General features: G+C 44.7%; 2 protein-coding genes across 4 annotated transcripts in view; both read right to left on the bottom strand.

Moving 5' to 3' along the window:
- MYCBPAP (MYCBP associated protein) overlaps positions 1-12,934 on the bottom strand; it is a 121,901-nt gene extending 108,967 nt beyond the window's left edge. For both annotated transcript variants that reach the window (XM_069752400.1, XM_069752401.1), the window contains exons 1-2: positions 12,806-12,934; positions 10,583-10,713 (exon numbers count right to left, since the gene is read on the bottom strand). In XM_069752400.1, the coding sequence (XP_069608501.1) occupies positions 10,583-10,713; positions 12,806-12,854 (180 nt within the window). In that variant the 5' untranslated portion in view covers positions 12,855-12,934. The remainder of the gene's footprint in view (positions 1-10,582; positions 10,714-12,805) is intronic.
- Positions 12,935-15,827: 2,893 nt separating this feature from the next.
- The window catches only part of RSAD1 (radical S-adenosyl methionine domain containing 1), a 39,964-nt gene continuing 28,322 nt past the window's right edge, over positions 15,828-27,469 (bottom strand). The window contains exons 6-9 of one of the 2 annotated variants that reach the window (XM_069752398.1): positions 25,897-26,044; positions 19,222-19,276; positions 18,526-18,629; positions 15,828-16,127 (exon numbers count right to left, since the gene is read on the bottom strand). In XM_069752398.1, coding sequence (XP_069608499.1) covers positions 16,001-16,127; positions 18,526-18,629; positions 19,222-19,276; positions 25,897-26,044 — 434 coding nt within the window. In that variant the 3' untranslated portion in view covers positions 15,828-16,000. The remainder of the gene's footprint in view (positions 16,128-18,525; positions 18,630-19,221; positions 19,277-25,896; positions 26,045-27,469) is intronic. The other variant, XM_069752399.1, reaches the window with a different exon arrangement.

Raw genomic sequence — 27,469 nt, 5'->3', positions numbered from 1 at the left:
AGGAGTCAATGGTCAAATTGAAATTTTATTAAGGGCTATAAATTACCCAAGCGATATATATAAAATCATTTCAAAAGGGAAGAAAGGTAGTACAATAAGGTGGGTCATATCAGGTGACAATAAACAAACAAAAATTAATGTATAACTATACACAGCCAAATAGACAATACAATTAGTGTATTATCACATATATACGGTAGGTTTTATATATCACTTTGGTACTTTATAGCCCATAATAACATTTCAATTTGAGCATTAACTCCTTGTGTTCGCCTTTTGCTGACATACTGGAGTTTCTTCAAGCTGTTTGTATGCATTGGAGATATTGCTAGGTGGCTTTTCTTTGCATAATGTCTTTTCTGGATCATTTATCTATATATTGTCTAAGGTCCACTTCCGTCTACTTCCGTCTGTTTGTTTGTCTGTCACGGAAATCCTGCGTCGCTGATTGGTCGCGGCTTGCTGGGCGCGACCAATCAGCGACAGGCGCAGTCCGGCCGTGAATTGGCGCAGGATTTAAATCACGCCTCGCTGATCGGCCGGCAAGGGCGCGACCAATCAGCGACATTGGCGCAAGATTTAAACACCGCTTCACTGATTAGCGCGGGATTTAAACACAGTGCGCGACCAATGTCGCTGATTTGGTCGTGGCCAGCCGGGCATGACCAATCAGCAAAGCGTGGTTGAATACCCGCTCCAATCCACGGCCGGACTGCGCCTGTCGGTGATTGGCGCGGGATTTAAACACCTTCTAGAATACCCGATGCGTTACAATCGGGCCACCATCTAGAATCTAATAATCTTTTAAATGTTGTGCTCTCGTCTCAGTCATTTATTTGTAAACGTCCCTGATGAAGGGGCCTCTGTGCTTCAAAAGCTTGCCAATACAATGTTTCTGGTTAGCCAGTAAAAGCATCACTCAGTCTAAGGGCTCGCTCACACGAGCGTATGCATCGGACGAGTGCTATCAGATAGACCAATGATATACTATGGGGCAGTGCTGATCACCGTTTTTTTGTATTTTTCTCATGCCGATATCACAGCATGATGCGGATGCATCTGATGATCAGATCACACCCATACAAGTCTATAAGTATGTGTAAAACATCAGACTGCACTCAGATTTCCTCCAAGAGCAGTCTGATTTCCGCAGACTCACAATGGAGAAGATGGAGAAATTTTGTTCTCCATCTTTCCCTCACCTGTGCTACGATTCCCTCACATGAAAGAATCAGATCACATTAAACTGATAATCGAATCAAATTGTGATCCGAGTTTGATCGGAGTGTCATTAACATATTTGAGCTAATAAAAATTAGTAACTAGGTTTGGATGCTTTGTCCATTTTCCAAACCAGGAGTGCTTCCCGCCACAAAGCTGAGTCATTACTGTGACCAGGTTTAGTAAGTTTCTTTCGTCATCCCTTTTATTTTCTGTAACTGTATTTATCGTATTGTTTTGTTTGCTTTTAGTAACATTTTTGTATATTTTTATAAACACTGCCCACCGTTCTGGATTACATATAAAATTTAATAGCTCTGTTCCTCTTGCTCTGTAAGCCGCACCCTGAAGCCATACATATGCTACCTGTAGAGGTTGTCCAATCGACCTATATAAATGACTGGTGGCGGCAGCTATTGGTTCTTTTGTTAGCAGTGACCGTACTGGGGTATATAGATATATTCCATGTGCTGGAATCTGAAATGTATACACCATATGCTCTCTGTTAGTTCCCCAATAACCGGCTTAGTGGTAGAAGCAGCCGCGGCCTTGACCATCACTAGTCAGACACTTGCATAATTGTCCTGACAATTGGAGGCAGCAGACTTGCGTTCACTTGATAAATGGTGACAGTGGTGGGATCTCTCCGGTGACATCTGTGACAAAGTGATAACCGCGGTGGGACTTGATCCTCCCCCCCACTCTTCGGCTGTGTATCCTTGACAGGGTGTTTTCCCTTCATCAAGCAGGAGGACTGATTTGGCTGGGAGAGAAGCCTCTGCCAAGAGATATTAGGGTGTCAGGACATCAGTGCACCAGAATTTGCTATGCAGCCAGAGACTGGTCCCAATGAAGTGCTGACCCCTGGGAAGAAGTCATGCTCTGGTCAACACGATGAGAAACCTGAAGTCCTGGCATTCATTAGATGTTACTTTGACACATATTACCTATCAGACCAAGAACACCCCTTCATGGCAGAAGTATTCCCTAATAGCATAGCCCTCTGTCACCAGGATAATGACACACTGTAAAAATAGGACAGAGATAATATGAGAAACTTGACAAAAAAGTTCAAGGTGGTGACTTGGTCTCATATTTCCCCAGAAATTTCCTCACCACAATCGATCATCTGCATGAAATGCTGGTGGAAAAATGAGTTTATGGGTTGGGTGTAATTGCAGCTTAGCCATTTCCAACACATAGCTGCCATAGGACCCAACAAGTAATGGAGCCCATTCCTACTCATAGACATAGGGCGCAGTTAGTGATGACTATGGCAGACAGTGTGTACTCTGCGACATTACTCTTTGCATTACCCTTGTGAAAGCATTAAGCTACTTACTGGTAGCGGCATTTTTCGGAGGCCCATGACAGCACTACGAGAGAGGGGATCCGCCCTTAAGGAACAGGAAACCTACAGATACAAAAGGGCGGCACCTCTCCCATGCATCAGTTGTACTTCAGAGCCTGAGAGGACTGCCGCGGTTAGTGGTACACAAACATACATTATATACATTATATACATTTGGAAACCAAAAAATAATCTACTATATTGTAACCAGACACCATATGTGAGATTTACATACTACACTATTTACATATCAGGAAGTGCTACCCCCACGTGAATAGGGAGGGAACTAAGGGTGCTGTCATGGGCCTCCGAAAAATGCCGCTACCAGTAAGTAGCTTAATGCTTTATTCGGACTCCCATGACAGCACTACGAGAGATTTACAGAGATGTAAGCTACCTTAGGGAGGGACTATAGTCTGTAGCACCCTTAACCCAAAGGAGAGATCAGAGGAGGACCCCAAATCCAACCGATAGTGTTTAAAGAAAGTGGAAGGAGATGACCAAGTGGCCGCCTTACATATTTGCTCCACTGACACTCCAGATCTCTCTGCCCAGGATGACGCCATGGCCCGGGTGGAATGTGCCTTTAGATTCTGCGGAGCTGGCCCCCCACCTGCTGTGTAAGCTAGAGATATAGTTTCCCTAATCCATTTGGCTAGTGAATATTTTGACACTCTAAATCCTTTCCTTGGACCTTGGAATGAAAGAAACAGTGCTCCATCTTTCTTCCAATTATCAGTAGCTGAGATATACTGAAGGAGAGATCTCCTAACGTCTAACGTATGAAGCTCCTGCTCTTTAGGATTAGAGGGATTAGGAATAAAGGATGGCAAAACTATCTCCTGTGACCTATGGAAACGTGACGCTACCTTCGGCAGATATGCCGGGTCTGGTCTAAGGACTACTCTGTCTGATAAGATTTCTGTGTATGGAGGAGCTCTGGAAAGCGCCTGGATATCCCCTATCCTGCGAGCTGAGGTTATGGCAATCAGGAAGGCGGTCTTAAGTGTCAACATTTTGATTGAGGCCTCTTGCAGAGGTTCAAAGGGGGGTTTTGTTAGAGAGGACAGAACTAAATTTAAATCCCATGGAACTGTCCTATCCTTATATACCGGTCTAGATCTACTAACTGCCTTCATAAACCTCGCTATCCAATAATGGTTTGCTATATTGCATGAAAACAGGGCACCCAGAGCTGAGACCTGTACTCTAAGGGTACTAGTAGAGAGTTTTAACTCGAAACCCCTCTGTAGGAACTCTAAGATTTGTTGTATTGGTATCCCGTCTTGGATGTCAAATCTTGAACAAGACAAGAACTTCCTCCAAGTTCTAGAGTAGATTTTTGTAGTTACTTGCTTTCTACTCTTTAGGAGTGTCTCGACTAAATTTGGAGAGAAGCCTTTCCCCACTAATAGTGACCGTTCAAACTCCACGCCGTTAAATGGAGTGCTGCCACTTGTGGATGGGAGATCGGTCCCTGAGAAAGCAGGTTCGGGATCTCTGGTAGTACCCAGGGAACCGATACAGACATTGTCTTGAGCCAGGCAAACCAGGTTCTTCTGGGCCAAAAGGGGGCGATAAGGATGACTTTCGCTCGATCCTCCCTGATTTTCCTCACCACTAGAGGTATCAGGTTCAGTGGTGGGAAAGCATAGGCCAGTGGAAAATCCCATTTTATCAGAAACGCGTCCACCGCCAAGGGATTTTCCCTGGGATTTAGCGAGCAAAAAAGTTTTACTTTTCTGTTGTTTCTGGTGGCGAACAGGTCTACCACTGGTTGACCCCATCTGCAGACGATCAGATTGAAAATGTCTTCGTTGAGAGACCACTCTCCTTGCCTTAACATGTTTCGGCTGAGGAAATCTGCTGCCACATTTTCCTTTCCTTTGATGTGGAGAGCCGTCAAAGATAGAAAATTGAGCTCTGCCATCTGGAACAATCGATCCGTGATTTGCATCAATGTCTCGGAACGAGTTCCCCCTTGCCGGTTTTTGTAAGCGACTGCAACTCTGTTGTCCGACAGAATTCTGACGTGCTGGCCCTGCAGATATATGAGGAATTTTTTAACAGCCAATTCAACCGCCAACAACTCCCTCTGGTTGGATGAGAATGTTGTGAAGGGTTCCCATTGTCCCTGGACCACCATGTCCCCCATGTAGGCTCCCCACCCTGAAGAGCTGGCATCCGTGGTTATCACCCGGGACACATTTACTATCCAGGGGACCCCTGCTGATAAATTCTTTTTATCTGACCACCACCTAAGGGAATCTAGCGTGGTTGGCTCTAACGTTATTTTCCCATTTAACACGCCTCCCAAGGCTCTGTCATGGAACAAGACTTCTCTTTGTAGGGATCTGGTGTGGAACTGAGCCCACTTAACTGCTGGAATGCAAGATGTGAGTGACCCAAGTAGGGACATTGCTTGCCTAAGTGTCATGGAAGGTGTATTAATTGCATTTAACACATAAATTTGAATTAGATCTATTTTTTCTATGGGGAGGAGACACTGTTGTGTCACTGAATCCAACATTAGACCCAGGAACTTTTGAATATTTAGGGGCTGTAACTTAGATTTTTCGAAGTTTATGATCCAACCCAGGTGTTCTAGCTTGGCTTTAGTAACCTCCCATTGTGACAGACAGTGATCTATCGAGTTCCCTACAATGAGGAAATCATCCAAGTAAGGAATTATAAGGACGTTTGATTCTCTTAAGTGTGCCATGACTTCAGCGATTATTTTAGTGAATACTCTAGGAGCAGAAGTTATCCCGAAGGGGAGTGCCCTGAACTGAAAATGTTGAATCCTACCCCCCATTAGTACTGCTACCCTTAGGTATCGTTGGAAATCAGCGTGAATGGGTACATGATAGTAGGCATCTTTCAAATCCACTACTACCATAAAACAATTGTTGAAAAGCATTTTTATTGTTGAATTGATGGACTCCATTTTGAAGGTATGTTTCACCAAAAACTTATTGAGACCCTTAAGGTTTATAATGGTCCTATAAGACATATCCGGCTTTTGAATTAGGAAAAGGGGAGAGTAGAACCCTTTCCCTGCCTGAGAATACAGCACTTCAATCAAAACATTTTTGGAGCAAAGAGTCCTCACTTCCTCTTCTAAGGCAAATTGTTCAGTGGGAGATGAGCGCCAGGGTGTTAACTGGAATTTGTCCCGTGGGGTATGGACAAACTCAAGTCTGAGACCATGGGAAACAGTGTCTTTTATCCAAACACTGTTTGTGATTTTTGACCACTCTGCTGAGAAATGCGACAGTCTCCCTCCCACCGGGATTGCCAGTCATTGGTCTTGTTTTTTGTTTTCCGTCGGATTACGGCGAAACATGAGACCTGTGCCTCTTTTTCGCTTATCATCCCATCTGGAACGATCCCTACCCGGTGAGAAGGTCCGCCTTCCTCCCCGATTGAACCTTCTTTTGTTGAAGGGACGACGATATGGATTGAAAAGGTTAGGAAATTTTTTCTTATCATCTCCTGCCTTCTCCAGGAGTTCGTCCAGGGTAGGTCCGAATAGATACTCGCCCTTACAAGGGATAGCGCAGAGTTTTGTTTTTGCCTGCATATCCCCCGGCTAGCGTTTCAACCATAGGGCTCTTCTCGCAGCATTAGAAAGACCTGCTGCCCTAGCCGCCAATTTAACAGAGTCAATTGAGGCATCAGATAAAAAAGCTGCCCCCTCCTGGATTATTGGTAACGCTGCAAGTATGGAATCTCTAGAGGCCCCCTGTTTTAATTGGGTTTCTAACTGGTCCAGCCAGACCATTATTGACCTTGCCGTGCAGGTTGACGCCACCGCAGGTTTTAAGGAGCCGGCTGCCATCTCCCAGGTTCCTTTTAGGAAGGTATCCACTTTCCTATCCAGGGGGTCTTTAAGCGTACCCATATCCTCAAACGGGAGAGAGGATCGCTTTGCCACCTTGGCAATTGCCGCGTCCAGCTTTGGGGCCTTTTCCCAATTACCCACTGCTGGGTCATCAAAGGGATACCGACGCTTCTGCGCAGGTGGTAAGGAGCCTTTCCTTTCCGGTTTTCTCCACTCCCTGTTGATAAGTTCCTGTATCTTTTCATTCCGGGGAAAGACTCTGCGCTTCCTCTGTTCTAGGCCGCTGAACATCATTTGTTCCTTAGATAGCTGAGGCTTGGGTTCTGTTATACCCATTGTGCCTCTGACCGCTTTTATTAATTTGTCTATCCTCTCTATGGGTAAACAAAACCGGGCAGCGTCTTCCCCCGACGAGGAAGATGATGCTGCTGAATCATCCGATTCTTCACTCTTGTCTTTATCCACAGATGAATCAGATGCCCACTGAGTTCTCTGCTTAGAGCCTGACTGTGAAAGATCCTTAATGGATTGCTTGACCTCCCTTCTAACCATTTCCTTCAGACTGGTCACCATAGAAGAGGATTCTTCTGCCACCTACAGGGATAAGTAAGGTAGACTAGAGTGTAAGATCTACATGCTATATCCCCTCCCTACTTTCCAGGACCTCACCGTCTGCTGGATACAGGGGTCACATAGTTTTTTAGGGTGTGAGTCAGGCAAGGGGACCCCGCAGATGGCACACTCCCTATGCTTCGCCTTACTGACGCTTTTCTTTCCCTGCATAAAACATATGAGGGTAAACTAGTCACTAAGTGAACTTTCTCGAAGATCACTTACCAGAGGCTGCCCACACCCATAGAGATACCGAAGCACGAGGGGGATCTTTTTTGGCTGATGCTCCAGACCCCTGTCTGGAGGAGCTTCTGCGCCAGATCCATCGCTCCTTTTCTCACGTTCCTTCTCCATAAGCTTCTGGGGTTCTTCATCCAGCAGCAGAGGCTGCTGATCCTGATCAGACTCCATCTGAAGCAGTTTGGAGACCAGGAGCAAGGAACGCGCACCTGGAGCCGATATATAGCCCCTCCTTCGGCCAGCGTAATTGCACCGCGCTTCCAGTTGCTCCCCTTCCCCCCATGCAGCTGCAGGGGATCAGCCGACACCTTAGGGTGATGAGCGCACATTTTCCGGTGGGCGCCCCATCTTGGAGCTCCTGCGCATGCGCAGAAGCTCCGTGACCCGGAAGTCACAGCTGGCTCCGCCTTCCGACGTCACCCCCGGCCCACAGCGCTTCCTGTTAGCGCTGTGAACAACGTGGGACGCCGAGACTTGCCACGAGACTCTGGGTGGCGCCCCCTCAATGTCGCCGACCCCTCAGAGCCTCCCCTAAGCCGCTCAAGGGAGGGAAACAATATACTCACCAAGCGCCGGCTTCGGAGATCGGACACCCCCTGGCGACCGCTCCACGCTGATGAGACACTGCCGTGCAGCCCCCCAGAGCCACCGTGTCTCCTTCAGGTACCCCGCACCGGCCGAGGTAGGAGACCCTCTCGCTACCTAATTCGGCCCGGCCGGCCTGGAATCCTAGTATCTTCCGTAGGATCCAGTCCCTTCAGGAACAGGAAACCAACTGATGCATGGGAGAGGTGCCGCCCTTTTGTATCTGTAGGTTTCCTGTTCCTTAAGGGCGGATCCCCTCTCTCGTAGTGCTGTCATGGGAGTCCGAATAAAACATATTACAGAGGGCTCCTCCTATGCAGTATATGTCCGGTTTCCTTGACTATGTACCTACAATCGGCCATTGCTACCAGTCCGCTATCACTCGGCACTGGTGGGATCTTGGCACATTGACGTCACAGAAAGCAAACACTCAAATACTATTTTTAAAAACGCTTATGTATAATAAAAGTGTTTGAGGAACCATTTTCAATCTGTGGAGGAAATGACGGCACAAATGGGGTCTGGGCTCCTTAAGAGGAAGCTGTGGCTATATCTAAAATACAGTGTTAATTACAGAATAATGCAACAATTACACCATACCGTGTAGACCCACACATTTCTGGAAAAGATTTGTAAATAATCAAATACATTTACGTCTATCAGAATAATAATCATCATGAGATAATACCAATATTTCAGAATAAGAAAAGGTACAAGATACCAAAAAAAGTGACAAAGGTGGCTCCTTTACTTTCAGAAGGAGATGACACAGAGAAACTATCCCTTTAAAGGGAATCTGTCAGCAGTGTTTTGCCATGCAATCTGACAGCGGCATGAGGTAGTGACAGAGACCCTGATTCCAGTGATGTATCACTTTGTTCGCTGGGTGCAGAAGTTATGGTAAAGTCACAGTTTTCTCTGCTGCAGATCTAGCAGAGATCACTTGTGGAGCTGTGTATAACCTGCCCACACCACAGCTTTCTGTGTACGTTGTGTAGTGACAGAGAGCTGCTAATCAGTACTGGTGGCGTGGTGAGACTAGGATGCACGAGGCCAGTTATCCTGTAGAGGTAATCTCCTGCTGATAAAATACTGATTGTATTAAAACAGCAAAACACAGCCCAGTAAGTGGTACACTGCTAGATTCAGGATCTCTGCTCCTCGTACTCTCAGATTACATAGCAAAAACCCGTAGGCCTTTCTTCTTTCTCAATAGAATAAAACAAATGTTGCAAATGTTTCAAAGTAAAAAAAAACACCTCCATATCATTTGTAAGGGTTGTTTTGTTGAGGGAGGATCTAAAGTGATCCTTCACGGTTAACTCAGTGATTTCCAAATTAATCTACAGAATTTTAGAAAAACATGACTTTTTTTGTAACATTTCAAAAGGGATTTTTGATGCTAGAGGAAAGTCAATAGAGAAACATATAACAATCTACAAAGTGCACATTTTTTGTGGCATATTGTAATCATTTTTGGTGTATTTTTTTCCCAAACACAGCAAGTTTTTCACATTTGTTTTTTTTTTCCCATAGGCTTTTCTATAGGACTAAGAAAAACATATAAAAAAATTAAAAATGTGTTAGTAAAAAAATACCCAGAAAGCACTTGTAAAACATATAAAAAATAAAAATAAAATTTTTTACAAGGCAAAAAAAGCATCGAAAAACTGTGTGAGATGAAAAACTTTAAAAAGCTTAAAACTCATAGCGATTTTAAATGTGTATTAAGTCACTGAAAAAATCGTGTGTAGGTGAAATACTACAAGGTGATGTTCCTCCCTCAAGGCATATTCACATGGCAAAATGTGTCCGCAATTTACCCAGTTTAAAAAAAAAAATACAACTATAAGGTCACGTGCACACATTCAGTATTTGGTCAGTATTTTACCTCAGTATTTGTGAGCTAAAACCAGGAGTGGGTGATAAATACAGAAGTGGTGCATATGTTTCTATTATACTTTTCCTCTAATTGTTCCACTCCTGGTTTTGGCTTACAGATACTGAGGTAAAATATTGACCAAATACTGAGGTAAAAATCTCACCAGTCCCTTAACGTGTGGACGTGGCCTAGGAACTATTCACACACCCGTTTTCAGGATAAGCTTTCATGGCTGTCAATTTAGAGTCCATATGACTTTTTGATCTCCTTTGATTCCACTACTTTCCAGGGGTGACATGACCATTAAACAGTGATTCTTCCATTTTGATTTTCTTATTTCCACTTCGGCGTTCACTGTGTAGAATACATATTTTTATAGTCTATTAGTTCAGATAATTACTTACATTTTGGGAAAAATTGGGTGATTTCAACTTTTATATATTTTGTGATTTTTTTTTTTTTTACATTTTTGTATTAGTTCTTTTAGGGGACGTGAACCTGCCGTCACGTTACCACTTCTACAATACACTACACTGTAATATTGAAGCTTTCTGTACAATTACTGGTCTCCGATGACGAATAAATGTACTAACATGGCACACATGTGGCCACCACTTGCCATTACATCCCATCCATAACCCTTATATCAATCAATGGGCATAACCAACCTGCCCCATCCCAAACCTCTTAAATGCCGCAGTCATTAATGTCAGTGGCATCTAAGAGGTTAAGCTTATGCAATCGGCGCTAGCTATGTAGACAAACACATTTTCACGGGTGAATCCGTACAACTATGCCCCCAAAGGGTCTTTTTGTGAATGTAACCTTGTCCATAAGTGAACGCTACCTTCTCCAGATCCTCGGGTTTTATAGCCAGAGCCTGGATTTCCTCAGCTTTCAGTCCGACGCTTGTGGCCGGCTCCGTCTGTTCTGGTACAGGCGAGGTGGACTGCTCAAACCCCTTCAGCTTTTTCTTCTCTGTAACATGCGGTAATAAATCTATATAAAACAGAGCTCATCCAAAGAATACAATCTGGAGACACTGTGTTCTCCGAACTATTTACGGACTAAATTAATGGGGATGTCCACTTTCAAAAAATCTTGATCACTGGGTGCATTTTTTTTTTTTTTTTAATAAAGTGCATTGCTCTTTCTTTAGGATATTCAAAAGATGTCATCAGGGGGCAGAGGTTGCTGTCACTGTTGCAGCCTCTGCCCCCACCCGGAAACAAAGTGTCATCAGTGACACCAGTTTCAGGGGGTGAACTAGTGCGTGTCATCAGTGACACCAGTTTCAGGGGGTGAACTAGTGCGTGTCATCAGTGACACCAGTTTCAGGGGGTGAACTAGTGCGTGTCATCAGTGACACCAGTTTCAGGGGGTGAACTAGTGCGTGTCATCAGTGACACCAGTTTCAGGAGGTGGACTAGTGCGTGTCATCAGTGACACCAGATTCAGGGGGTAGACTAGTGCTGCTTTCTCTACTGAGCATGCGTCGGTTGTCAATTCCAATGTATGCAGTATTGTGCAATAATTTTAATGCACAGTGACAGTGCGCTTCCTCACAGGCTCTGATGAGAAGTGACAACTCGGCAACAGAGTGCACTGTCAGTGTGCATTGTATAGAGACTGCACAGATTACAATACACAAATGTGTGAAACCAACCTAAGGGATCATTCTGACATCCATGCAAATCGGTCTGAGCACGCACAGACTGCAATGCACGGAATGGCTACGGCTCTCCCAATCGAAGTGTGATAGCCTCATAGAAATATATGAAGCTGTGGTGCTTGGGAGATCCGTGGCCAGTCCTCGCATTGCAGTCCTTGCTTGGATGGATTTGCAGGGACATCTGAATAAGCCCTAACACATAGATCTATAAATCACACCGAAGGAGGGAGGGCTCTCCTTACAATCTAGGAGGAAATATGGTAAGAAAGTGCTTGTATTGTACGGTCCAGCCATCAGTATAATAAATAAGGGTATTCAGCAGCATAAACTGATCACCTGCCAGTATCTGTTTATATCATCTGAGTGCAGTCCGACATCCACGGACTCAGACAATGGAGAAGATGGAGAAATTAAGTTCTCCGTACCTGTGCTGTGATTCTCCCCAGCGAGAAAATCGGATCACAATCATCTTGCCCTGACAGAGCATGAGATGAGTATAATCGTCCAGAGTCTCTCACATGAGACTCTATCCCACTGTGACTTATCAAATCCAACATTGAAAAGAAAACAGGCGTCTTCCAACATCTTCACAGTGGAAAATGGCTGAAGAATGGTCAGGTGACATCATTTAACTGCTTGGCATCTTTGGAAACCTAAAAGCTTTTAAAGGAAATCTACAGGTTTTTGCCACCCAATTTGAGAGCAACATAATGTAGAGGCTGAGAGCCTGACTCCAGCGATGTGTCACTTATTGGGCTACTTGCTGTCATTTACACACACTCACTGCCTATACACAGTGCACACAGAAAGCTGGCAATCAGTGTTGGGGTGGTGTTGGACTACCTAGCAGCAGGTTTACTTGTCCTCTATAAAATCAGTGCTTTATCAGCAGGAGATTATTGAAACTACAGCAAGCAGCCCAGTGAGTGACACATCACTGGAATCTGATCTCTGCATTATGGTTAGCAAAGGTGACAGATTCCCTTTGAAAGAAAAAAACGTTTAAAAGCCTGAACGTATGAACAGCACACGTGTGTGAGTGTTTTGGGGGGGCTTTTACAGCAGTTTTCGGAGTGCACCCACCTGTAAGGTACGTTCATACAGACTGTGGCAAGAAATCTGGGTATGTTCCCCCCAAATCCACATGGCAGACACCTACATTGTTATCAATGGGAGACCGGTGTCGGGGGGCTGCTTCCATACACTGACATGTGCCACATAGCAGAACAGATATGGGACAAGGGGGGCCCACAGGTGGGAGCACACCATGGACCCCACAGCCCGGCCTCTGGTATGCCGGCCCCTCTAGCCCTGCCCGAGACCCCTGTGCGGTGACGGGGCTGGTGTGAGCAGATCCCAGGGCCCTGCACCATACGTCACCGGTCGCTGCACGATTACCCGGCGGAGTCCTGGAACGAGACTCTCTTTTTCCAGCTTTGTTCGCCATGCTGTCCTGTCCTGGAACAGGCGTCTCTATGGTAACGGTAAACAAGTCAGCCCTCCATCCGTACCGCCTACCTTATTGACAGACTACAAGTCCCATGAGCCTCTACGAGCACACGACTAGCCGCAGTTCCATCCACAGCTGCGCAGCCTTGGTCCGTGCGCGCCCCCTAGTGGCGCCTCCATAGAACGCACTAGCTGTGCATTGCAGGGGTTGTGAGCACATCTGCGGCGGCATTCTGCACAGTCTTCAGCTTATCACCCTTCAAAGAAGCTTCCTATTGAATTCAATGGGAAATCCACATTGCAGCCAGTTTAAACAAGTGAAAAAATTGGTTACATTGTATCTGAAATACACGGATAGAACACGGACGTCTGAATGAGGCCTTAAAGGGAGTTTGCCAACAAGAAAGGACTATTGAAATGAAGAACAGCATCCTGTAGGGGCCATAACCCTAATAAAACGTTACCTGTAAGCCTCGTTCAGATCTCCGTTTTCCATGATCACATGCCTGTATTTTGTATGAACCGAGTGTGTATATATAGATAGATAGATAGATATAGATATATAGATATATATATAAAAAAGACGGAGGCCTGTCCTTTTTTGATCTGTGGCAGGGACCATAAATCTCCACCAATGCAAGTCTATGGGCCAGATTCATTTAGTATTCTGGTGTCAAAAGCTTTGAAAAGTGGCCAAATGTTGACGCAACTCCAGGCTGGGCTAAAATTTGAGACTTTGGAGGATTCTCATGCTATTTTCACCCAGCTCCATCAAAGTGGGCAAAGCTGGGTGGGACGAGGGCGCGACAATGAGCAGCGGCGCTCACTGTGCGACATATCTTACTCCGACCGGGACTGAAGACAGGATATGCATGGCAGGTAGCAGCGGAGATCAAACCAGTAGAAAGCCAGCATCAGTAGAATTGTGGTAAAGCGCATGCTACTCATTAAGAGGCGAGCGTTTCTTAATGGATCAGGACCATCTAACTCCCAACATGCCCCCTGAAGAAGGCCAGCATGAGCAATGACAGGCTTGAAGCAAGTCTTAAATTGATTCTACAACCCCTGGCAAAAATTATGGAATCACCGGCCTTGAAGGATGTTCTCTCAGTTGTTTAATTTTGTAGAAAAAAAGCAGATCACAGACATGGCACAAAACTAATTTCAAATGGCAGCTTTCTGGCTTTAAGAAACACTAAAAGAAGGTAATGGTTACTTTTTTTAACCAAGCATAGGGGAAAAATTATGGAATCACTAAATTCTGAGGAAAAAATTATGGAATCGTGAAAAAAAACAAAAAACACTCCAAAACATCACTAGTATTTTGTTGCACCACCTCTGGCTTTTATAACAGCTTGCAGTCTCTGAGGCATGGACTTAATGAGTGTCAAACAGTACTCTTCATCAATCTGGCTCCAACTTTCTCTGATTGCTGTTACCAGATCAACTTTGCAGGTTGGAGCCTTGTTATGGACCATTTTCTTCAACTTCCACCAAAGATTTCCAATTGGATTGAGATCCGGACTATTTGCAGGCCATGACATTGACCTTATGTGTCTTTTTTCAAGGAATGTTTTCACAGTTTTTGCTCGATGGCAGGATGCATTATCATCTTGAAAAATGATTTCATCATCCCTAAACATCCTTTCAGTTGATGGGATAAGAAAAGTGTCCAAAATATCAACATAAACTTGTGCATTTATTGAAGATGTGATGACAGCCATCTCCCCGGTGCCTTTACCTGACATGCAGCCCCATATCATCAATGACTGAGGGAATTTGCATGTTCTCTTCAGGCAGTCATCTCTATAAATCTCATTGGAACGGCACCAAATAAAAGTTCCAGCATCATCACCTTGCCCAATGCAGATTCGCGATTCATCACTGAATATGACTTTCATCCAGTCATCCACAGTCCACGATTGCTTTTCCTTAGCTCATTGTAACCTTGTTTTTTTCTGTTTAGGTGTTATTGATGGCTTTCATTTAGCTTTTCTGTATGTGAATCCCATTTCCTTTAGGCGGTTTCTTACAGTTCGGTCACAGACATTGACTCCAGTTTCCAACCATTCATTCCTCATTTGTTTTGTTGTGCATTTCCTGTTTTGGAGACATATTGCATTAAAATTTCCGGTCTTGACGCTTTGATGTCTTCCTTGGTCTACCAGTATGTTTGCCTTTAACAACCTTCCCATGTTGTTTGTATTTGGTCCAGATTTTAGACACAGCTGACTGTGAACAACCAACATCATTTGCAACATTGCGTGATGATTTACCCTCTTTTAAGAGTTTGATAATCCTCTCCTTTGTTTCAATTGACATCTCTCGTGTTGGAGCCATGATTCATGTCAGTGCACTTGGTGCAACAGCTCTCCAAGGTGTGATTACTCCTTTTTAGATGCAGAATAACGAGCAGATCTAATTTGATGCAGGTGTTATTTTGGAATATGAAAATATACAGGGTGATTCCATAATTTTTCCCTTATGCTTGGTTAAAAAAAGTAACCATTACGGACTACCACATTTGTTCTTGATTTCTGTTAGAGTTTCTTAAAGCCAGAAAGTTGCCATTTGAAATGACTTTAGTTTTGTGCCATATCTGTGATCTGCTTTTTTTCCTACAAAATTAAAACAAATGAATGAACATCCTCCAAGGCCGGTGATTCCATAATTTTTGCCAAGGGTTGTATGCTTTGTGCACCATGGAGTGGTCACAGTTCTGGGAAAGTTCTCACCTACAGTTTTCCATCTGCGCCCTCCTCCTCGATTGACAGCGTTGGCGTTACAGAAGCCAGAGGGGGACATAGCTATATGGAAAGTAAGCAGGTATGGAAGGTGCCCTGAACCGTGGCTTCTCTCCGGGTGAACTGAGCAATTCATTAGCATATTTCAATAAAAAGCAATTTTTGGCAAATGCAGCAACGAATTTGGACCAAAATCAGATATAACAAAAAGTAATGTCACACGTAAGTGTAAGAAATACCCAAACATCTTTATTCAGTGATAAATACCATATATAAAGTTACAAAAAAATGGTGCAAACATTCCCACCATAGAACTGGTGGGAGCTGGTATCTTGTATAGTCTCAATATACAGAATATGGTGTCCTGGAAACAACGCAAGACCCAGCTGTGACAGGATCTTTACACAGTCTGTGGCAGGTGAGGTTTTGCCTTCTCAGACAGAGTCCAAGAATCTTGAGACTGGTTTAAGATTGGCAGCAGAAGACCATCAAGTACAGCGAGTCCCATCCAAGTGCAGCGAAGACCACTACACAAAGATAGAAAAGCGGAATTATTTTCTTGTACTATGCCATGGTCACTTTTCTATAAATATAATCTCAGACACCAAAGGCTCTAGATAAATGTAACCTGTGCACCCATAAAGTCTCCATACACATTAGCTAAGGTCATCCAAACCTACTTGTAAGGAGACTTCCCGACTCTTCCGGACCGAGGATGTAAGGGGGGAGAATTGGGCAGCTAAAATGTGCACCTTTTCATTTTTAGGGAGCATGAGCCAAAGCCAAAGGTGTCAGGGCTTTCGCCTCATAGAAAACACAAGAACAATTTGTGGGACCGAACATTGTGTGTATGGGGAAGAAGGAAGAGGCATCTTCTAGTGAACGTGTGTCATGTATGGCCAGTGTAACTGAACTCTGTTTTTGTTACGACTGCCCCTTTCCATATTGAAGGACCTCTATAAAGAGAACACCAGTGGGGGACTGGAAACAGCGAGCTTTGCACAACTTTGCAGTACAACTAATCTTCTCCGCTACCAATCAGTGATTTTAGAGACGTGGAAGATTCCGTACAGAATTCAGTTTTCGAAGCCTTTGTTGCAGATTCGGTCTCATTTGAAGGAAGAACAGCGCTTCATGCAGCGTTAGATTTCATCAAAACTACTAACCTAAGTTTTCGAGCTATGTGGCACACGTGGTATGTGACGAGCAACAGATCTGACAATGCACATGTGAAAACAAACTGACAAAAGATTCAAAACCCACTGCAACAATTTTTGGAATATTTTGGGCCCAGCTCTTGAATTGATGGTTTCTTTATTACTGCTGGAACAGACAACACTGTGTCATCAGCTAATGTGTTTACATCGGATTTCTGCAACTTTGAATCTTGGCACAACACAGATCTTTGGAAGTCCTAGGTTTTTCCATGTTACTGGGTCAGACATCTGAAGAAGTGCTACACTCAGTACGAGCATGAAACTTTATAAGGGTTTGAGTCCCCAGAGATGCATGTCTCATGGCTGTTAGGCAATCCCTGCAACGCTCGCGGCTGTTTGACAGCAGTAACACATGTCGGGATTGCCTGTTTGTTAGACAGCAGTAACACATGCAGGGATAGTCTAACAGGCAATCCCTGCATGTGTTACAGCTGTCTAGCAAACAGGCAATCCCTGCATGTGTTACAGCTGTCTAACAAACAGGCAATCCCTACATGTGTTACAGCTGTCTAGCAAACAGGCAATCCCTACATGTGTTACAGCGGTCTAACAAACAGGCAATCCCTACATGTGTTACAGCTGTCTAGCAAACAGGCAATCCCTACATGTGTTACAGCGGTCTAACAAACAGGCAATCCCTACATGTGTTACAGCGGTCTAGCAAACAGGCAATCCCTACATGTGTTACAGCGGTCTAACAAACAGGCAATCCCTACATGTGTTACAGCGGTCTAACAAACAGGCAATCCCTACATGTGTTACAGCGGTCTAACAAACAGGCAATCCCTACATGTGTTACAGCGGTCTAACAAACAGGCAATCCCTACATGTGTTACAGCTGTCTAGCAAACAGGCAATCCCTACATGTGTTACAGCGGTCTAACAAACAGGCAATCCCTACATGTGTTACAGCTGTCTAGCAAACAGGCAATCCCTACATGTGTTACAGCGGTCTAACAAACAGGCAATCCCTACATGTGTTACAGCGGTCTAGCAAACAGGCAATCCCTACATGTGTTACAGCGGTCTAACAAACAGGCAATCCCTACATGTGTTACAGCGGTCTAACAAACAGGCAATCCCTACATGTGTTACAGCGGTCTAACAAACAGGCAATCCCTACATGTGTTACAGCGGTCTAACAAACAGGCAATCCCTGCATGTGTTACAGCTGTCTAGCAAACAGGCAATCCCTGCATGTGTTACGGCTGTCTAGCAAACAGGCAATCCCTGCATGTGTTACAGCTGTCTAACAAACAGGCAATCCCTGCATGTGTTACAGCTGTCTAACAAACAGGCAATCCCTGCATGTGTTACAGCTGTCTAACAAACAGGCAATCCCTACATGTGTTACAGCGGTCTAACAAACAGGCTATCCCTGCATGTGTTACGGCTGTCTAATAAACAGGCAATCCCTGCATGTGTTACGGCTGTCTAACAGCCTCATGACTAACACATTTTTCGAGCTCGCTGAAAACACTCGGTTAGCACCCGAGCATGCTCAGTTAACATCTTATTCAAGCACATTCACTCATTATTATCCCCTAAATGAGTGGCATGAAACATAACTCGGCAGTAAAGCACACACTAAAATATTTATCTGCTATAGAGGTAAAATAAAAATATTTCCCAGAGTGCGTCTTTAAACATGCAAATTAAAAATCCTTTATATTCAATGTTTTTCTTTGCTTAGGATGTTCTTACTTACTTCTGATCTAATACCAAAAGTCCATTCTTCTGTAGATCCCTCAGTTCCTGTGATGCTTCAAACAAGTCATAAAGGCTGATTACAGGGGAGAGCTTATTCCAGCGCTGTAGAATGTGGAATTATTATTAGGAAAATGTATTACTACGTACACAGGAACCTTCATATACCCAACAGCCATCTCCCGTCCGCCGCCATACACAGTAATGCTCAGTTGAGCCTAGCGCCCCTGTGTTCTCTATGAGAGAGTAGCTGCCCGACTCCTCTGGCAGCAGATTACAGCTCTGCTGTACTAAAGGAATTCCGATGTGCAGCTTCTCGCCAACATCATCTGTGAGCTCGGCCAACTTTAGCCTAATGTGTATGGGGGCCTTAAGAATCCTACGTTTTCTGCAATACACTTCAATAGTATTCACATCTTAACCCTATATAAGGCAAACAAATACAGTCCTGATGTTGCCAGAAAGCCATTTATTACCATGTTCATCACTATAAATGTGTACCGTTGAATTTCTGACCCCTGAACCACCCTATTCCTCATCATATTGATGAGCTGTAATCTAATTTGTAGGACTGAGCAAGGGATGAAGAGGGCTTTTCTTCGTGACCATTTTCTTCTGAGGTCTATGGAACCTACTTGTCTGGCAGCCATGAACACACAATCTGATTCCACCTCCGCTTACACCACATCGTCCGTACCTTATGCGATATTCCAACGTCTGTCCGTAAACCCAGCACTAACAGTTCTGAAATGCTGGAAAAAAGCAGGAGTGTATTAATTGCGGAAAATGACATCAAAAGTTTTTAGAGTTTATCTCAACAAATCCTAAGTAAAAGTTTCTGCAGCGAGAAACAATTTAATATGGTTTCACAAAACAGAATTTTCTTTTAATGGCAAGATCCACTACCCATCTCCATTATGTTACCTATCATTATCAGAAGAAAGACAAAATGGCATGCTAGATTTGTCTCTTGTGCATGCTGATAAAGTTTAGTGTTGAAAAAAAAAAAAAAAAGTCCTATTCCATAGAATCAGGTTTTGGAACAAAGAAATGCAGCAAAAAATGAAAACATGATACCTGCATTTTTGGTGCGTTTTTTCACCACCCATTCAAGTCAATGGGTAAAAACCAGCGCGTGGAGTCAGTAAGCCAAACCTCCAACGCCTCAATTTCCATGACACCGACTCCACAGCCCTGGTAAACGCTGAAAGAAGTGACATGATCTATGCCCAAAAAGCAATTCAAAGCACAAAAGTCGTAGTTACTCACCGATAACGGTGTTTCTCGGAGCCCATGACAGCACTACGGAGAGAGGGGATCCGCCCTTCAGGGACAGGAAACCTACAGATAAAAGGGCGGTACCTCTCCCTCGCATCAGTTGGTTTACAGAGCATCGGAGGACCTCCAGGTTAGTTTACAACAGAGAAAAAATCATATTACAACATTTCTTAAAAGAGGAACCCCGTGCCTATACTCAAACTATATACAGTATATAAATTATATGTAATTAAAGGTGCTCACCGCACACGTGATGGGAGGGAATAAGCGAGTGCTGTCATGGGCTCCGAGAAACACCGTTATCGGTGAGTAACTACGACTTTCTCGGTCTCCCATGACAGCACTACGGAGAGAATTGCAGAGACTAAGCTTAGGGAGGGACCACCGCCTCGAGAACCCTTCGTCCGAAGGTTAAGTCAGACACAGAGGCTAGATTTAATCTATAGTGTCTAAAAAAGGTCGATGGTGATGACCAGGTGGCCGCTTTACAGATTTGCTCTATTGATACCTCTGACCTCTCAGCCCATGAGGTAGCTACTGCTCTTGTGGAATGTGCTCTTATACCATCTGGGATCTCATTCCCCGAGGATGAATATGCCAGGACTATCGCCTCCTTTATCCACCTCGCCAAAGTACCCTTGGATGCCCGGAATCCTTTTCTGGGACCCTGAAAACAGACAAACAGAGAGCCTTCCTTCCTATACTCTCTGGTGGAATCTAAATATTGGATTAGGCACCTTCTGACGTCTAGATTATGGAAGTTCTGCTCTTTCTCATTTTTTGGGTTTGGACAAAAGGATGGCAGGGAGACTTCTTGTGACCTATGGAATTTTGATGCCACTTTTGGCAAATAGGCCGGGTCAGGTCTAAGAGTGACTCTATCATCTAATATTTTGGTGAAGGGTGGATTAGAGGATAAGGCTTGAATGTCACTTATTCTGCGTGAGGATGTTAACGCTACCAAGAGAATGGTTTTAAGTGATAGAGTTTTAATGGAAATCGGCTCTATGGGTTCGAATGGAGGACCCGTTAACGCCGAGAGGACTAAATTTAAGTCCCATGAGGGCACTTTCTGAGTGACTAATGGCTTTGATCTTGTCACCGCCTTAACAAATCTAATTATCCATGGGTTGGCCGCAATATTATGGTTATAGAGTGCTCCTAGAGCTGCTATTTGTACTTTAAGAGTACTAACCGACAACCCCTGTTCCAGACCTTTTTGTAGGAACTCCAGTATTTTAGGAATTGAGGGCCCATCTTGGACTTTTACTTTGGAGACGGACAGAAATTTTTTCCAAGTTTTCCCAAATATTCTAGTAGTGATGGGTTTTCTACTTTTTAACAACGTGTTGACTAAGTTATCTGAGAAACCTCTTTCTTTTAATAGTCCCCGTTCAAAAACCAGGCTGTCAAATGTAAGTTCGATTCCTGTGGGTGGAAGATCGGCCCTTGATGTAGAAGGTCTGGTATATTCGGCAGGACCCATGGGTCCGAGACCGAAAGCATCCTCAGCCAGGAGAACCACGTCCTTTTTGGCCAGAACGGGGCAATGAGGATCATTTTCGCTTTGTCCTCTCTGACTTTCCGAATGACTGCCGGGATCAGAATAGTTGGAGGAAAAGCATAAGTTAATTTTTGAGTCCACGGAATCATAAAGGCATCTAGAGCCTGTGGATTCCCTACCGGGTTCAGTGAGCAGAATTTGTTCACCTTTTTGTTTTTGTAATTAGCGAATAGATCTATTGTCGGTGCTCCCCACATTTTTGTGATCTGATCGTAGATGGAATGGTTTAGGGACCACTCGCCTTGTTTTAACAGCGATCGACTCAGGTAATCTGCTCTCTCGTTGTTTGAACCCTGAATGTGTAGCGCAGAGAGGGATAGTAGATTTTCTTCTGCAAGGTTGAAAATTTTGGCTGAAGAACTCATGAGTGCCTGAGACCTTGTTCCTCCCTGGTGGTTTATATACGCTACAGTCACTTTGTTGTCCGAAAAAATTCGGACATGATGTCCCTGAATATAGGTCAGAAAAGAGAGAAGAGCCTGAAGCACTGCCCAAAGTTCTTTTTGGTTTGAGGATGCTGATATTTCCTGAACTGACCAGGTTCCCTGGGCCACTCTGTCCCCCATATGAGCCCCCCACCCTGTGGGACTCGCGTCGGTTGTTATCACCCGGGATATTTGTGTCACCCAAGGAACTCCCTTTGATAAGTTTTGGCTCTCTGCCCACCAACGAAGGGAATGAATAACTGAGGAACTCAGGGTGATTCGACTTTCCAATTTGTCTTTTAGTATTGACTGCCATTCGAGTACGTGCCACTGAAGTTCTCTTGTGTGGAACTGTGCAAAGGGTATCGCTGGTAGGCATGAGGACAGAGAGCCTAGTAGTGACATTGCTCTCCTTAGAGTCATGGAAGGATGGTGAAAAGTTTGCGTTATCATGGCTAATATGTTGTCTTTTTTGGGGTTTGGAAGTCGGCATTCTTGTACTCGGGAGTCTAATGTCAGACCTAGGAACTCCTGTACTTGACAGGGTTCCAACTTTGATTTTTTTAAGTTTATGAGCCACCCCAAGTCCGTCAAGATAGTCATTACCCGGTCCCTCTGTTCTTTGCAACTTTGGGCCGAGTTGCTTACGATGAGAAAGTCGTCTAGGTAAGGGACTATTAATATATTTTGTTCCCTTATGTGGGCCATCATTTCCGCTATTACCTTCGTGAATATTCGAGGAGCTATAGAGATTCCGAACGGAAGAGCTCTGTACTGAAAAAATCTTAATTGTCCTTTTATGGGAACTGCCAATCTCAGGAATTTTTGAGACCGATTGTGGATGGGCACATGATAATATGCGTTGGTTAGGTCTATCACGACCATGTAGCAATTCGGAAACAAGATTTTTATGGTGGACTTTATTGTTTCCATTTTGAATTTGTGATTTCTTACGTATTTGTTTAGGTTTTTTAGATTTATAATGGTCCGAAAGGACCAGTCGGGTTTTGGTACTAAAAAAAAAAAAGAGGGGAGAAAAACCCTTTTCCTACTTCCTGAGGAGGGATTTCTTGAATCACAGATTTTTGCAGTAGGGAAATGATTTCTTTCTCTAAAGCTGCTTGTTCTGCCACTGAAGATCTTATTTTCGTTTCTATGTACTTCCGGGGAGGAAAAGAAATAAAATCTATTTTTAGACCGTACTGTATGATGTTTAGAATCCAGGTGTTGTTGGATATTTTCTCCCAGGCGGGAAGGAAAGATGTAAGTCTTCCCCCTACCGTAGGCACAATGTCATTTGGCGGGTTTTTTGTCACGAGAGGTATTGCCAAAGAGGTAACCTCTATCCCTTCTCCTGCCTTCTTCCCATTTATTCTGCTCCCTGGGGGGTCTGCGGCGGAAAAATCTCCGATTCCGAAAGGACTGCCTGAATGGGGCTGGGCCCAAATTTGGAAACCCTTTCTTTTTGTCTCCTGCTTTTTGGAGAATGTCATCCAGGGTCTCTCCAAACAGAAAATTTCCTTCACACGGAATAGAACATAGCTTTAGCTTTGTCTGGAGATCCCCAGGCCAGCTTTTGAGCCATAAGGTTCTTCTGGCTGCGTTGGAGAGAGCAGCGGCCTTAGATGTTAACCGTACGGAGTCTGCCGAGGAGTCCGCCAGGAATGCTGCTGCTGCTGCTCTAATTGCAGGGATAGAATTCAGTAATTTATTCCTGGGTAGCCCGTCTCTAATTTGACTCTCTAATTGATCAATCCATACCATCAGAGATCTGGAGGTGGAGGTGCAGGTAGCCGCAACAGTAGGCCTCAAGCTACCCCCAGCCGATTCCCATGCCCCTTTAAGAAATGTGTCTGCTTTTTTATCTAAAGGGTCTCTGAGGGTACCCATGTCCTCGAACGGGAGCGCAAATTTTTTCGAGGCTTTTGCCACCGCTACATCCAACTTTGGTGCCTTATCCCAGGAAGTGGATGCGTCATCTTCGAAGGGATACTTTCTTTTAAGCGAGGGCACTGAAGAGTTTCTCCTATCTGGTTTTTCCCATTCTTTTTTAATTAGGGATTGGACATTGGGATTTAAAGGAAAGGTTTTCCATTTTTTTTGTCCCAAGCCACCAAACATAACGTCTTGGGCTGTTTTGTCAGGTTTAGGCTCCTCCACCCCCATAGTAGTCCTAACAGCTCTCACTAAGGCATCCACTTCCTCAAGTGGAAAACAATGTCGGCCTGAATCTTCCTCGGAGGAGGATAGGGAGGAGTCAGAATCGTCCGAATCTGCGTCTTCAGATGAGGATCGGACAGAGTGGGATTGTACTGTTTCCTTTACTTTATCTTTTCCTTTTTTGGAGGAAGATACAGCATTCTGAACCTCAGATCTAATGATATTTTTCAGCTCGGATGCAAAGTCGGGAGTCTCCTCACATAGCACACGCTGGATACATGATTTACAAAGCTTTTTGTCCCAGGCTACTGGTAAAGCTTTGTCACAGATGGGGCAGGATTTGTTTTTCCTTTTCTCCAGCTTCTTCTTTCCCTATTAAGGGAGAAGAGGGAGCCCTATTATAATACATTCACGAAGATCAACTCACCATTCGGACGTGCAGGCAGGTACCGGTTCTGGAGGGGGCCCTGGGTCTGGAATGGAAGGTTCCCGAGGAGGTGAACTAGTCTTCGCAACAGACCTGCTGCGCTGTGTAGAACGGCTGCTAGACCCACTCCTAGCGCTCTTAGGGTCTGTCTTCTTATGGTGCTGCTGCCTAGGCTGCAGCTCCTGTGGATCGCGGTCCTCCATGATTTACAGGGAGATGGTGCGACAACTGTGTGTGCACCATCTCCCTATTTGTATTTGGCGACTCCTCCGGCGTTCCCCCGCACTTCCGGTCCTGCGTCACGTCCAGGGAGAAGAGAAGCTACCGCGCATGCGCGCGGCGATGACCCGGAAGTCCTGCCGCATTTCCGGAGCGGCGGCCATCTTAGTACACCCGGAGCGTGCGCTTGTCGGCACAGAAGCTCCGGGTGATCCAGCGCCCCTTCCTCTCGTCAGAATCAGCGGCGTTCTCCCCCCCCCGCTCACCCTGAAGAACCCCTCGGTTCCAGCGGTGGCGGCTTCGGGAGCCGGACAAGCTGCGGCAGGAGCCTCCTCGCTGCCGGTACTCGACCGGCCGGTCCCGATCCATCGGTCTTCATAACAGGTACCACCGGAAAGAGGTTCCCTGTTCAGGGACAGGAAACCAACTGATGCGAGGGAGAGGTACCGCCCTTTTATCTGTAGGTTTCCTGTCCCTGAAGGGCGGATCCCCTCTCTCCGTAGTGCTGTCATGGGAGACCGAGAAATAGTGATGACCAAAAAAACCAATGTGAGTGCGCAAGATTTCTCAAGTCTCATAGGCTTTACTGGCACTGCAAAACGCAGCTGAAAATTTGCATAAAAAAAAAAAAACGCTGAAAAACACCGTGTGTGAACTTAGCCTAAAGCATGTGAAAGGGACTCAGAAATAGCTAGTCGGGCACTAAAGAGGAAGTCAACTTTACAGTTCATCAGACACATTTTTCTAAAATTCGATGGAAAGGGGAGTTGCTACAGGCGGGCACATACATGCTGCGGGAAGTTCTCCGCCAAAGCCAGTTCTAGTTCTCCATAGAACTTTATGAGAACTGTCATCTCTCGTGTCAGTAATGGGAAAGTCTGTGTTTTTATTTTCATGGATACTTTCAATTTATGAATCAAAATTAATTATTGTTATAATACTTTACTCTTTATCTGAAAGGAAGGCAAAAGTAGCTTGAAGACCACACTACTGTAAGCATGCAATGGTCTACGTAACACAGACTGCTCTTGCATCAGAAGACCCAGGCATATAAGAAGTTAGATCAGGTCGGGAGACCTGGCGTTGGGTCCACGTCTTCCAATCTAAGCACAGTCCGTGTACACGAATCATGCAGCCAGCCTTACTAAACAAGAAGAAGCTGCTGCCAATGACAGATTGGGCGCAGTCCATTTTATCCTGTAGGATCACCTTCAGGATGTTCTCCTTTACAATTTGGATTTGGCTAAAGAATCTGACAGCTAAGATTTAATGTATAAAACAGCCAAAGGTAATACTCACATATCAAAGTCACTCTGCTCAGTCACTTTCCGCGTGCCGTGTCCGTAACGCCCCACTTCCTTCATCCAAGGTTCTGGCTCCAGGGTCTGAATGCGGGCTTGCCTCTGCTTACCTTGACTGGTGTGGACTACAAACCTCCCATGGGCTCCTATGAAAATAGAGTACGAGAACAACATTCACGTCTCCACAGGGCCCAATGTGTAAGCTCGTCAAATAAGTGTCCTATCACTACCATCTTAAATTGGAAATCACAATTGTGGTCTAAATGAGATCATATGTCTTTTCTTAGAGGGCAAGTTTCATGATTTAAAGGTGTTTTCAAATCCTTTTTGTATATACTGGACTCCCAGACCAAGGCAATGTATAATATTAACTGTTGATCCTGCACAGAACTCCCTCCTTGCCTCGCAGATCTCATGACTAGGGTTGAGCGACTTTTACTTTTTTAGGGTCGAGCCGACTATCTCTAAAGTCGAGTCGAGTGAAATCGGCCGATTATGGCGAAAAGTCGGTGATCGACCGAAACACGAAACCCAATGCAATGGGAATTTTTTTTTCTTCTCTCTCTCTCGGCATGGGTGGCGGTAAGCGCACTCTTCTCATACAGCACTTTTATGGGAAATTCTCTTGAGGCCTTTTGTGACCTCTTTAAGTTCGTATGTACGCAACACAGCGGATCTCCTTCTTAAACTTGACAACATAGAATTGGATGCAGACATGCTACTATGCTCTATAGACGTAGAGGCACTCTACTCTTCAATCCCACACAGTAAGGGCATCGCGGCAGTGGACTACTACCTGGGCATGAGAGGACGGCAGTATACTGAACATAATTTGTTTGTGAAACAGGCTTTGGAGTTTTGCCTCACTAGAAACTATTTTCTATTTGACGGTAAATATTACCACCAGCTCAGGGGCACCGCGATGGGGAGCCCGTGTGCCCCCTCGTATGCAAACCTGCTCCTGGGCTGGTGGGAAGAAAATGTCGTTTTTAAGGACATTACACTGTTATGTTTGCTAATGACAGGTGTTATGAAGGCAATCCAGAAACACAGTGTGCTTAGCGATCAGAGCGCACACAGTGATCTGACAAATACCCAAAAATACAAGAACGAGCTCTGAGACGTGGAAACTCTGTAGACTGCACACCTGATCCTATCCTAAACACAACTAAAAGCGGCTGTGGATTGCGCCTAACTACCTAGGCAACTCGGCACAGCCTAAGAAACTAGCTAGCCTGAAGATAGAAAAAAAGGCCTGACTTGCCCCAGAGAAATTCCCCAAAGGAAAAGGCAGCCCCCCACATATAATGACTGTGAGTAAGATGAAAAGACAAAACGTAGGGATGAAATAGATAAAGCAAAGTGGGGCCCGATATTCTAGGACAGAGCGAGGATAGTAAAGCGAACTTTGCAGTCTACAAAAAACCCTAAAGCAAAACCACGCAAAGGGGGCAAAAAAAACCCACCGTGCCGAACTAACGGCACGGCGGTACACCCTTTGCGTCTCAGAGCTTCCAGCAAAACAAAAGACAAGCTGGACAGAAAAAAAGCAACAAAAAAGCAAAAAGCAC

This window comes from Ranitomeya imitator, chromosome 2 (genome assembly GCF_032444005.1).
Source record: "Ranitomeya imitator isolate aRanImi1 chromosome 2, aRanImi1.pri, whole genome shotgun sequence".
NCBI classification, from domain to species: domain Eukaryota; kingdom Metazoa; phylum Chordata; class Amphibia; order Anura; family Dendrobatidae; genus Ranitomeya; species Ranitomeya imitator.
Note: the sequence above shows the minus strand (reverse complement) of the source record. Positions and strands in the feature narration are given on the sequence as shown.